The sequence below is a fragment of the Carettochelys insculpta genome, chromosome 19 (assembly GCF_033958435.1).
Source record: "Carettochelys insculpta isolate YL-2023 chromosome 19, ASM3395843v1, whole genome shotgun sequence".
In the NCBI taxonomy this organism is placed as follows: Eukaryota; Metazoa; Chordata; order Testudines; family Carettochelyidae; genus Carettochelys; species Carettochelys insculpta.
The window spans coordinates 20,039,894-20,052,794 of NC_134155.1; the positions used below are offsets into that span (position 1 = coordinate 20,039,894).

Below are 12,901 nucleotides of genomic sequence, written 5' to 3' on the forward strand. Positions count from 1 at the left end.
AATATTTGGGCTTAGTGTCTCGCGAGCCTTTGATGTAGGAGCTCAGCTTTTTGGAGCTGTTGCTGTCAGAATTAACCGGCTTGGCAAGAAAGCTTTGTTACTAATCGTTCTGCTGAAGGAGACTGCTGCTTCCCTGCAACTGTCCCCATTACGGATTGTGTCATCACCATTCTCTTACTAAATGGTGCTCTAGCCTTGGAAATGGCTATTTTTCATCCAGCTCAAAAAACTGTGAGTGAGTGCTGCTTGGTTCCTAAATGTGGCTAGACCATTTGGGAACGCACATCTAGGAAACTATAGTTTTTGGGTCTCTGAGCAGTAATTGTCAAGCTGTTTGCCTTATGGCCAGGGTGTACCAATGCTTTGATCTGAATCCATAGTGCAAGACTTGGGGCATCACAAATACATGAAGCAAGCAAAAGTAGATGGTGATGCAGCAGAGGCAATACAAAAATGTTACCATCTTACCACCATGAACAATATGGGACTAATTAGAAACAAATCATTTGTGCATATGCCCTCTAAAAACCGTATCTGTGTATATGTGCCCTAGCTGCTAACATCACTCCCGCGTTCCTGCAACAGCTGCCCTCTGTCCTGAAATGCCAGGCCAGTTCCATGAGCTTCACCAACATTCAGCAGTACTGCATGGTGCTGGCACCGTTGCTATGCCATTCACATCTCTTGCTGAGCATGCAGATGCGTTTAATTTATATTTAATCAGCCTCTGCAAACAGCAATCACTTGAGAGCCTTTCCACGTAATGTGCAGTGATTACCCTTATTATAGTAGTACAGTTTGTACCGCTATAGATAAGGGTCTCTCAGCATTGCCATTATAAATCCTTGTTTTCAAAAAATTTTGCAGCCTGACTGTAAAAATACTTTAGTAGGCTGGAGCTGGACATAGTGCATACAATGGGCACAAGCTTTTTTAGACTCACCTGGCGTGCCTTGTTCGCAGTATTAAGGACCTAGTTTCATGTAGGATAATGTATAGTTTATTTCTGCATGCCCCACCTCGGACAGTAATCTGTAGGATTTTTGCCCGTGGTGTGAAATCTCAATTAGACTAGGCCTTAGGAATTTTTCAAGGATTACATTTCTGAGGCAGTGTTTACGTGACCTGCCCTGCTACAGAGCCAGAGCCAGGCTTGATAACTTGGAGATGAGGTTACTATCTGCAGGCTGTTTGGCAGTAGCAGGTGCCAGCCATATAATTACAAAATACATGTTGGTTTGTTTTTTTAAGGCTGCACAATATTTTGTAAATATTTGGGCTACTAAAGATTTTTTTTTCCAATTAACTGTTTGTTAATCTGTAACGCGCCCATTTTATTAACCAGCTTCTGGATTTTAAAAAAGCAAATAATATGTGCTGCAGGTAGCTGACAGCTTAAATTTGCCAACCTTTCTTAGCCTGTGCACTTAGTGAGATACTGTAGCATCTTCATTGGACTATGAATAATTGTTTTACCAGAGCACGTCAGCAAGTTAGATGCAGAGGTTATTAATTGTGCAATCAGTGTTCCTTCCATTTTTTTTTCTGTCACTGGGCAGAATAAATTTTGTTATGTGCACCAAGGCATGTGTGGAAGTGCACCAGCAATAGAAACACAAATAGGTCGGTGTGTCACAAATAGATTGATCTATCAACTGTTCAGTTTAAATGGCAAACAAACCCAGGAGCAGATCCCTTAGAAGTTGCCTTTTTAATTCCAGATTTCAAACTTTTAGTTATATAGGTTGTACCTCTCAAATCTAGTTTGCTCATCCAGGAACATCCTTGGTCTGGGCTGTGGCCAGTGCAGGAGCCCCCTCCTGCCCTGCAGGGCCAGGGAGCAAAGCCAGAGTCCCCTGGCTGCCCCCATGTCAGCCAGGGGCAGGGCTGGACTCCTGTGGAACCAGGCAGGAGCTGGAATGCCAGGGGAGGGAAGCTGGAGGTTCGGCCACAGCAAAACCCCTAGCCTCCCGCCCCCCCCCGCCCCAATGGTCCAGCAACTTTGCTCCTTCAGGACCTGTCAGGTCCCAACCATGCCCAGTAAAGAAGATGGAAATTGTAGCTTCTTTAAACAACTGATTGTATATCCCCCGCCACCACACACACACACACACACTAATATTAACTATCTGGATGGAATTGGGTCAGCTTCCTGCCCACACCAAAAAAAAAATCACACTTGGCAAAATGTGGAAACTTCCAGTCCAAAGGGGAAATACTTCAACGTGTTCTGAGCAAGTGAAAATAAGCAGACTAACAAAAGCTGTTTAGAAACAGTAATTTATAGGAACTGTGCTCAACATCTCCTGTAATTACGTTCTTAGAAAATTACAATTGTTTTAATAATGTCTGTGGGTGGACGAATAAACAGAGTAAGATCTGGCAGATAAATCAAAACCATTCTTAATTAAAAATCTTATCAACAGTACGAAACAATTAATGTGCCAGTTTAAAATGGAACTGAAACTGCACTTAATACATGAAAGAAACATTTCTGAATATTAACTACTCTTTTTAAAGAAAACAAAAAACAAAAAAAACTGCATCTGGATTAAAATTGGCATATAACTGCTAGAGAGGTCACAAAGCTGGAGGAAGAGAAGGGGCCTGGGCAGAGAGAGAGAGTGACTCTCTCTCTCTCTCTCTCTCTCTCTCATATTGGCTAGTTTTGTAGTGTTCCCAAATCATAGTTCAATGGTAAGGGATGAGTGAATCGTTAGCCATCCACAATTCATTATTTACAGCCCTTTATGGTTAAAATTAATGACCCTTCTGCGATTCAGGCACATCATGTGAAACACCGGACTTTTGTCCACATATTTGTGTAAGGAATATGTGAACCAATGAGCCAGAGCCAGCGAACTGCTGTGTTTCATAACTGATTGGCAAACAAAAAAAGTTGCCATTTCTGTGAATTTTAAAAAAGGAACAAAAATTTTTTTTTTTCACTACACGCTTGTCCTTGAATAACAGCACTAGGCCGGCTATAGATAAAGCTTTCATGGGTCAATTGTTGGGGGCAAACTAGCTGTGGCAACCAGTGAAACAAAAAAAATTGTCAGAAGGCATTGGGTGAGCAACTTCAACAAACGTGTACAACTCTAAGCTTGACCCCCCCACACCATAAATCATACACGGGCGCCACTCCACATGGCTGTAATCTCACTTCAGACTTTTTGTCAAAGCCAGGTCAGAGAGTTCACTTGGAGCTTGAACAAAATAACTCTGGCTTCAGGGACACCCTTGCTGGATGAAGGTCGTTATTAGAAGTGTTTAATATTAGCCCCCAAAGAGCTCAAAGCACATTTTTAGATGCGAGTTGAGCGGTAGAAGAAAAGTTAGCTGTAAAACTGAAGGTAGGTGACTTCAGACACCAAAGCTCCATTCCTAGACATTGCTCAATGGTTGCTCAGCATTTTGCTGGAGTGAAAGGGACACCTCAAGAATATACAGGGGGTTTTCCTGGCCTTTCCTAGGAGTGTCTTACAGTACTGGAGCCTATGTAGCAGCAAAGTCAGGAAGCAAACTGAGGTCTCCCACAATGTTCCTGCTAAGCTGAGTGCTTGAGTTGCTGCCCAGGAGAGATTCAGGTGCTGCCCAGCTGATTGCCAGAATGCCCACAGCTGCGCACAACCAGCAGTGTGTTTCTATAATGGTGCACCTCTGTTCCTACCTTACTGCGAATAACAACATTTTTTCCACAAATGTACAGAAATAAAATGAGAGGGACCCACTGGTCTCAGCTAACGTCTCAGTCTAGCGTTCCTATACAGGACCGAGCTGAGCAGGCTGTCCAGTGAATTCAGTGGTAGGCATTCCACTGGTTTTGGTATGTGTCAGATGAGGCCATTAGTGGAGAAATCAAGGCCATGGGCCTCGTTGCCGATTGGCATGCACCACTCAACAGCTGTGGAGTTAGTTCTGCCCTTTACAAAGGGAACTGAGCCACCTCTTAAGAGTACACTACTAATCACTCTGTAACACTGCATACTTATCTCCATCCTAGCATCAAACTGTCAGTGCCTGTATTCAGCCACAGGCACTTTTTGTAATAACAAGCTTTATAATATGTAAATTTTGTTTTTCGCTTTGGAACCAATCTTTTTGAATCTGGTGTACGCGGCGGAAGAAATAAAGGGTCTCATTTCTTATATGTTATGCAAATCCAGCCTGCTTTGTTGTTCTTGGGCATGAATGACTAGCCTCTGCCTCTAAATGAGAACAAAAAAGAAATTTCATCCCTCATCAAAAGAAAAGAAAACTTTATTTCTATTGCATAAATAATGGTAAAATTAAAATCTTTTTATACAGATTATATATTTACAGTGGTGTTTGGTTAGAGGAAACAGACAGTACATTATGGCAATCTGTTTTCCTTTATATACTTTATACACTCAGATAACATTGTAATAACATAGACTTTATTTTGGATGCATGCCAAGGTCATTTATATTAATATTTACATTAGTTTGTACAAAGTTTTTTTTTTAATTTATTTTATCCATTATGCTTTTGACTCTGTGGTTGGTGATTGTTCTTAATTAAAATGTCATGTCTTCAGGTAATCAGTAAAAATGATTGATTTTTTAACCCTGAATGAGAAATGGAGCAGAAATGATGATGGATGCACAGTTGAGGTATATAAATTAAATGTGTAATGTTGGATTTCTTATGGCTGAGCCAGTAGGCATCAATTAGTTGGGTCCTACAATGCACTGCAGAGTAGCATGCTATGCCGGATTCTGATCTCACTCCAGTTTAAAGCCAATGGACTTCAATGAAGTTACTCCTGATTTCCTTAGTATATGTGAGAGAAGACTCAGACCCCAAACATTTACTGTAGTTGATGGGACTGGAGAGAAGAGGCGTTACTGAAGAAAGCAGGATGAGTTTGGCGTGTCTAGAATAGGAGAGCAGGAATGCTAATACTGTTTGAGTTTGGAAGAATAGGAAAATAGAAGCTCTTGGTTTACAGTTAAGAGCAAAACAGACGTGCAGGATGAGGGTGTGGATTCTGATCTCATTCTCTCCAGTTCTGCAAACATGGGCATGCTGAATTTTGATATCAATGCAGCTATTCACAGCAGTGAAGTGAAGCTGTTTGCAAGTTCAAAGATTAAGTCACAGGAGTTTTGTGAGGAAGGGTTTGCTGGTTTAGACACCGGCCTAGCAGAGGTAAGAAATCTGAATGCAGGTTAAAAGAAGCGATAGAAGAGGGTTGGCTATGTGTGACGATAACAAAGCAGACAGATTTCTCTTTACCTTCCTGTTAATAATCACTCTTGAATACCATTGGACACAAAACACTGTCAGCTTGTAAAAATGTCAAGGCTTCTAAAGCTGCTTTTTGTTCTGCATTAGAACTAACCTAAAATGTTTTCGAAGTTTCTTGGTGAAACAGAATTGTTGCAATGTCTGTTCTCAGCTTGAAAAGGTCAGGTTGCACACTTGTGTCCACTCTGTATTGAAAATGTGCTCAAGAATCTATGCATCTTCCTGAAACATTTCAACAATGGCAGTTTTGATGGTTCGAAAATTTTCTGACTGGCTCTGCTCATGCAGGAAAAAAGAATGTGGAGATAATAAAATGATTTCTAATTTGCTGTTGCTGCTGCAGCTTTTTTGAAGGACCTGGGTGTTTCTAATCTCTTTTTGGAGTGGTGATCATTTCTTCTGAGCCATCCAATGCTTCACATGTTCTCTCCTGGCATGCCCCTCAATCGCAAGTGTTACTTTCCTATAAAAGGGAATTCTGTTCAACCTCAAGCAAAGATCTCATGGATTTTCACTGAATACTTAACTTGCCCCACTTCCTTTGACATGACAATCCATTAGAATTTACAGACTTAAATTGGGATGTTCAGAGGTGCTGAATAGTCCTGAGATTTATAGGAAATTTGGCAGAAATGTGAGTGTTCCCATTGACTCATTAAGTTAAAAGAGAATCAGCAATGGTCCTTGTGAAAGCGGTGGCCGAAACAGAGAGATAAAAGTGAGTGTTCTGTATTAAATTCTTAGTTTCTAGGAATCTAATGGGCTTTATTCTGACAACTTTGCAATTAGATTTCCTGACCTCAGTTATATAGTTTATTATATAAGGCATAGCTTAGCAAAATAAGACTTCTTATTCCTGTATTTGAGCATGAATTTTATATTTAGAGAGAGAGAGAGACACTTGGTCAGATTCAAGAATTAGTTATGATTATGACAATTTTTTTAAAAGAATTTGTGATTTTTAGGCTCGTTGCCACCAGACATAAGAGCTTTCAGTCTTCTTAACCTTAAATCCCAAAATACCATTTCTTCTGTAGCAGCTCTTACTTGGAATTGGGACTGTTAATTGTTTGCTTCTGAGGGACATCTGTGTTTGACAGCTCTATCTGCACGTGCCTAAAAGTTGCAGTTGAGCAGCAAATCTTGAATGGAGAGGGAATGGCATAAGGCTCCTTGTATTCTGTGAGCACTTCAAAATGGAATTTCATTAGAATTAGTATTGGAACTGTGGAGAGGGGATCATTGAATTCGTCATTGGAAGCCAGAAACTCACATCACATTGTAGTGGGGGACAGAATCTTCCTATGCTTAAATGTAACACTTACTGACCTTTAGGCTTGGTGCTGGGCTCTCTGCATTCATCCAGATCAATAATGTAGCTGTGAACTGATGATTTCGAGATGTCATTCATCTTCCTAAAGTTTATGTAAACGCCTGGGGTTGCGGTGTTTCCCCCCCCCATGAGTTCGCATCATCTCTCTCTCTCTCTCTCTCTCACACACACACACGGAGCAATTGGAGGGTCTTGCAGAGCTTTTCTGGGGTGCAGGGCTGATAAGGTAGGCTAGATAGCAAGGTCATGGAGGGAACTTTAGAGAACAGAGCTATTTAACAGGTTCTGACATAATTCTCAGTTTTCTTGCTGGGGCTATAATTTGTGGTGCTGCACTCTCTGCATTAGCCTAGAGCCTAATGTTTCTCAACCAGGGGTACGTGTATCTTTGCGGGGTGCACTGAGGTCTTCCAGTGGGTATATCAATTTATCTAGATATTTGCCCAGTTTTACAACGGGCTACATGAAAACACTAGTAAAGTCAGTACAATCTAAAAGTTCATTTAGCCAGTGACTTGTTTCTGCTGCTTCGTACCCCTTACACTGAAGCGTAAGTACAATATTGCTATTCCAATTCATTTATTTGATAAGGTAGAAAGGCAGCAAGTTTTCAGTACTGGTCTTCTGTGAAATTTTTTACACGTTTTTCTAAGTAAGTATTTTTTAAGTGAGGTGTAACTTGGTGGTATATAAAACAAATGTGACTCCTGGAGAGGGCACAGTAATCTGGAAAGGTTGAATGGCACTTGTTTCAAGACCTCCGATTACCTGAGGACCATGTTTCTCAATGTATGGGATGTGTATCCTTACAGGTATGCAAGCGGCATCTGGGGTTACTTACAATTTTTTTTTAAAAGGGGGGGGTTTATTAAAAAAAAAGGGGGGTTGAGAAGCATTGGCCTAGATAACTTATCCTCAGAAATGTAAAACTTTCAGTGTGTGTTGGGGTTATGGACTGGAATTTTCTTTGACCCTTGGATTGTGTAGCTACAGTGAAGTAAAAAGAAAAGCCAGACACCAGTGGCTCATTTTCATAACAAGATGACTCTATAACAGTTAATAAGCATTTTGCTCCGACACATCTTCGAAAAGTCACTTATCTCCTGACTGGTAATTGAATTCATACCTAAATTTGCTGCAACCATTCTTATGTGGAAAATCTTGCTGTAACCGTAACAATGGTGTGAATATCAAACTGGCAGCAGAGGTTCCTGGTTATGCTGCATGGTAGCATTTTGTAACTTTAATCTCAGGCAGCATAAATACTGGATCAAACTTTAAAATCTCCTTTTGCAGCAGTTAAGGTTTAAGTTTAAGTCAATGGTGGTGTTCTTGTACCTTTGCTAGTTGCATGGTGGGAGCCTAACATGTTGCAATTGCTCAGCTGATGATTATATAAATTGGCACAGCTAATGATATTTTTGACAGCTCATTTATTCCCTAGTTTCATCTTCATTCAGCCACTACTTCAGCCTGAGGATTCCCAGGCCAGCTAAAGATTGTCTGATGCAGCAGAGCAAAAGGTTAAAGCAACAGAAGGAGTTGTCTTGTTGCTGAGCCCAGGCTGTACCATATATAAGTCCCCTACAAAAGCCTCAAAACATTTTCGGAGGTGCCATGTGCCTGGAATTCCAACTGAAGTTACTAGTTGCTCAGAAACTTTTGAACACCAGTATCAAGATGAAAAATATTTCTGAATTAGCCTAAAATTTCATCTTGGGTCATCTAAGACTGAGCCAGAATCCTCCTTACATGGATGCACTGCCAGCTTGTCAAAACTTTATAGAGCTGGTGAACAAAAAACATACAAACAACTGCCTCTCCAAAACCAACCACTTCATATCCAGCATTCTGTGAGAACTATATGCTTGACTGTCCAGAATTTCCAGCTTCATTCCATATTCACGGTAATATTGGCAAATCCCAAATGTCGCTCCAGTTAGCAGATAAGCTTTTTCTTGTTGTTCAGTAGTCCTGTTTATAAAAAGTTTGTCCTTCAAATAGGAAGGAGTACATCCACGTGAGCAATCCCATACCACAAACTGCAGATGGCCGTAGGTGTCCCTTTAGAAACAGCATAATTCATAAATCTGTCCAAACAATGATAAAACTTAGGGTTTGTCTACACACAGACTTACACTAGTTTGAGCAAACTGAAGTAGTCCAAATATGTGGACATACTCTCATACTGGTTTAACGAAACATAAGACTATGCATACACTGACAGAAGTGTGTCCACCCTAGGGTTCTCCACCAGTCTGTGAAATGAATCTCTTTACTTTAATTAGATAAGCCAGTGCAACCCTCCACACAGACAAGCCCTTGGCTCCAAGTATATTTGCAGAATCTGGGCATGTTTCATGAACCAAAAGATAGGCTTAGCTCCTCAGGTCTTGGCTTGAATACTGGTTGACCAACACTACTGAAGGTGGGGTGCACGTGCTTTAAGAAACTGCTGCTTGTGCACGTCGTATCTCACTTGCCATAATGACTGGCATTCTGTAAGAAAAAGCTGTGGCACAGCCACTGAAATGCCCATTTAACTTGTTGTGTCATTGCAGAGTGAGTTACTGATGTGCAAGACGTACCCACATGCTGTGGTTAATATTACTCAACATGCAGGCCTGTGTGCCTGTACTGTGCGGGTGGGGGACAGACTTTATCCCACCCCTGATGCATGCAGCAGAAGTTGTGTGTGTAGGACACGATCGGCGAGCCTGAGCTGGTTGTTGTGTGTTTCCAAATCACCATCTGATACTCAACCATAGTCACAAGTCTAACGCCTGTGTATACATTAAGGAGTATGCAGAATAAGAGAAATCCAAAACCATATAACTGAGCAATAATGGGAACATAGCTTTGAGTTCTTTTCCGTAACCTAATAAAAAAACAGTATAGTCGTAACACTTTCATGTGTATGCTGAACATATTAAATCACACCCCTCTTTCCTATGTTTTAATTTACATAAGAAACAGCTACTTAAATCCTAGCATTGTACATTGTTTTCAGGGGATAGAAATGCTTAAAATAATTGAGATTTGCCAAATGATGTGACTCTCCATTTACTATTTTGTCCCCACTTCTTTGACAGCATTCACTACTTATCAACACCTGTGTTGATCTGTTAATGTAAGTGGAGCCACGTTTTCTCAGGCAAAACTCTCTCACTGATGGCACTGGGTGAGAGTTGGATTTGACCCCAGTGATCTGATCCAGGTCACCATGAAGTGACCAGGGTAGGAAGGAGAGGGGCTGGTCAGGCCACACCTGAATGCTTATATCTGGCTTCAGCTGCTCTCCATGTAGTGGCATGTTGGCGTCCAGCTTTCAAAAGGCACCAGTTTGCCCCATCAACCATGCAACTGGGAACATTAAGGAGTGTGAGGCCTTCATGCAATAACTGCACTTTGTTAATAAACATCATCGTTATGCTGTGTCCTGGTGATGTCACCTTCATTCTGCCTTTGAGCCATGAAAATGTCATCCACATTTACAGCATCAAGATCTCAATGCTCATTAGTCAGCTAGACCGGCAAGGTCCCTCGCAGAATGCATTTAATGGTCTCTGTTCTCTGGGGACGAGATGTCTGTTTAGAGCACTCCCAGGATTTGGTTTTGTTTTGAAGTCAGCTCCTCTCCTATAACATCTGTGAATCCCCCCCTTGTGGGAGATGGCACAATTCTCAGAGAATATTCTACCATTGGTCATGTTCTGGTCACAGCGAGACAGATATGAAGAAATGTGTTTGTGTGTGCGTGGGCTAGGGGACAGGGTGCGACTAAGCAAGCAATGACCTCAAAGCTAAGCAGAAAAATTACATGGTTGGTTTTGGAAAAGAAAGATGCCTTGGTCAGAAACAGGGAGCAGATGGATCAAAAGATTGTGGAATTAAGCCTTAGTGGGGTAAAAATCCAGGATGGGTGGATGTGTTTAGTACCTCTCATGAGTTGTGAATGGCTAAAGTGTCTTTAGATGAGTCAAGAGAGGGAAGAAAAAGAGAATAAGAAGTGATCACAATCGGAACCATTCTTTTCTCTTAATCAGGCCTATTAAAAATATGCCTCATGTCACGGACCAATTTGATACCGAAAGAAAAAGACATGACATTATTTTTGGGACAGATGTGGGTGTCCAATGCTGGCTGTATTGTAGGGGAGAGAGAAGGCATGGGGCAATGGGCCTTTCTGCAGTGAATCTAGCTGGCACATCCAAAGCGCCACTCGTGATTCTGGGGAAGTGCATGTGGAAGACAAAGCTCCCTTTGAAAAAGTGAAGCATAAGCTCCCTGGCCCCATTTTCACAGTGATGCTTTCAACCCTCTTGGAGGCATCCAAGGTAGCTGCCAGCCCTAGACTCCTGCAGCTCATATGGCTGTATCCCTACACTCAGGTACACAAAGAAACACACCCTGTGCCTTCTCTCCTCCCGAGATACAGACTATCCCTTAGACCAGTGTTTCTTAAACTGTGTTCCACAACAGACTAGTGTTCCATGAACAACTCGCAAGCGTGCCATGAGCATTTGGACAAATACATGGATGGTATATAATTTCTGTTAATAAACCAAATACAGTGTTACTACTTCATTGCTATGAGATGTGATTCAATTACTTCATTTAGTTTCTGCTGTAGATGTGGCTGTTTTTTTGTTTTGGTCTGACAACAAAGTATTATTTTCATAGGTATTCTGCATAAAAAATATTGTTTGGTGTTCTGTGGTCTCAAAAAGTTTAAGAAACACTGCCTTAGACAACAGTGGGTGAAAACAGGCCACTTTCCCCAATGACGCAAGAATCGTTTAAAGCAAAATGCAAGGATCATGCCTTGTTTTAAAAAAATAAATATTCCATACTTGATCCTGGCATCAAGCATGCATCGTCCTTGCGCGCTTCACAGTACGTGTTGTGCCTTTTAGCTACATAACTCCCTGATCTTGTTTGTGCCACCCGTGCAAATCTCTTCCAGGAAAAATGAGTAACTCTCAGGATCTGAGTGTTTGACATGGTAGGTAACATATGGCAGTATTTTCTAGTTTGATCTCTTCCACTGCTGGTTGCGTTCTGCTTTTCAGTCTTCTCTCTCATGAGCCTATGCACTAAGGGGAAAACTGCCCTTGATCACAGACAGAACAGTTGAATGATCAAAACCCGACAACACCAAAAGTCAAAGGTGTAAGCGACTATTTTTTTTAACAGAAGGTGCCTGGCATACAGACTTCTGACACCTCATTTCCATAACATAGCATGTAGTTGGAGCCAGGGCTCAAAAAATATTGTATTTCTTGGAAAAGTTCTCCTGTGAGTTTGGTGTCTGACAAGCTTTTGCAAGACCCATTTAGAGCACAGGCAAAAGCAAGTTCAATGAAAATGAGCGACGCTTGATGCACATCGATAGCGCTGGTTGCAGACTCAGTAGGAAGACTGTGCACAGACTTTTTTTTAAAATGCCCGTGTGCTAAAGCAAGCTTTTTTCTAAAAGTCCTGACAGAAACAGAAAACGTTGCTCAGAGTGCTTCCCCACAATCTCGTGTCAAAGGTGGGTTTAAAAAAAATAGAAATTGCACAATACTAGCAAATTCTCTTCTTTAAAATTTGAAAACACTATACAAGGACTCTCTCGCTCTCCTCCAATGTCATGGACTCGAGGGTGTGGTCATAAGGAGAAGCAACAGCAAAGTAGGTGAAGAAAATCAAACTGGATTTGCCTGTGGTTATGCTATGTTATGATCGACTTCCTGGGAAGGCAGGACCACTGGAAAGCTACCGGAAATAGTCTTTTGTCCCCTAAGTTAAAAGACAGCCCCCACAAAAAGGCTCATGAGGCTGTGCTTCTTCAGAATCACAAAATAGAACTCTGGATGAAGAAAGGGAGTCCTCCTTCAGGTTACCACCGCCATTCTGAAGCAATACTTCAGGACTCCTGCATTTTTATTGCATTAGAAAACAAAACCATTAAAGCATTAAGACAGCCCTTTTATGTCCCTGCCAAGAGAATGTGGTTGATTCACATGACATAGTACACTGCTGGCCTCGGGTCCCATGTTGACTGATTCTGTATCCGCCTGCCTCTTTATTTCCCTTTTCAAAGTTGAGTGAGGAAAAAGCTCACCCGTTGGCATGCGCATGCATGGTTAGTTTGGTTCACAGTGTTATGGTGAAAGGCTATTCCATGCCGCTCCGGAGGATCTGATTGGCTGCGATCAACATCACACTTATAATAAAGGCCATGGCAAATGCACATATAAGGCTCTTCCGTACACAGGTCTGTCTGTTCTGTTTCTGGGAATGAACTAA

General features: G+C 41.5%; 2 protein-coding genes across 4 annotated transcripts in view; one reads left to right on the plus strand and one right to left on the minus strand.

Annotated features, from left to right (window-relative positions):
* Window positions 1-12,901, plus strand: part of GALNT17 (polypeptide N-acetylgalactosaminyltransferase 17) — a 500,944-nt gene that overhangs the window by 403,719 nt on the left and 84,324 nt on the right. The window lies entirely within an intron of this gene.
* CALN1 (calneuron 1) overlaps window positions 12,342-12,901 on the minus strand; it is a 223,618-nt gene continuing 223,058 nt past the window's right edge. The window contains exon 6 of the mRNA XM_075013721.1: window positions 12,342-12,897. Coding sequence (XP_074869822.1) covers window positions 12,770-12,897 — 128 coding nt within the window. The 3' untranslated portion in view covers window positions 12,342-12,769. The remainder of the gene's footprint in view (window positions 12,898-12,901) is intronic.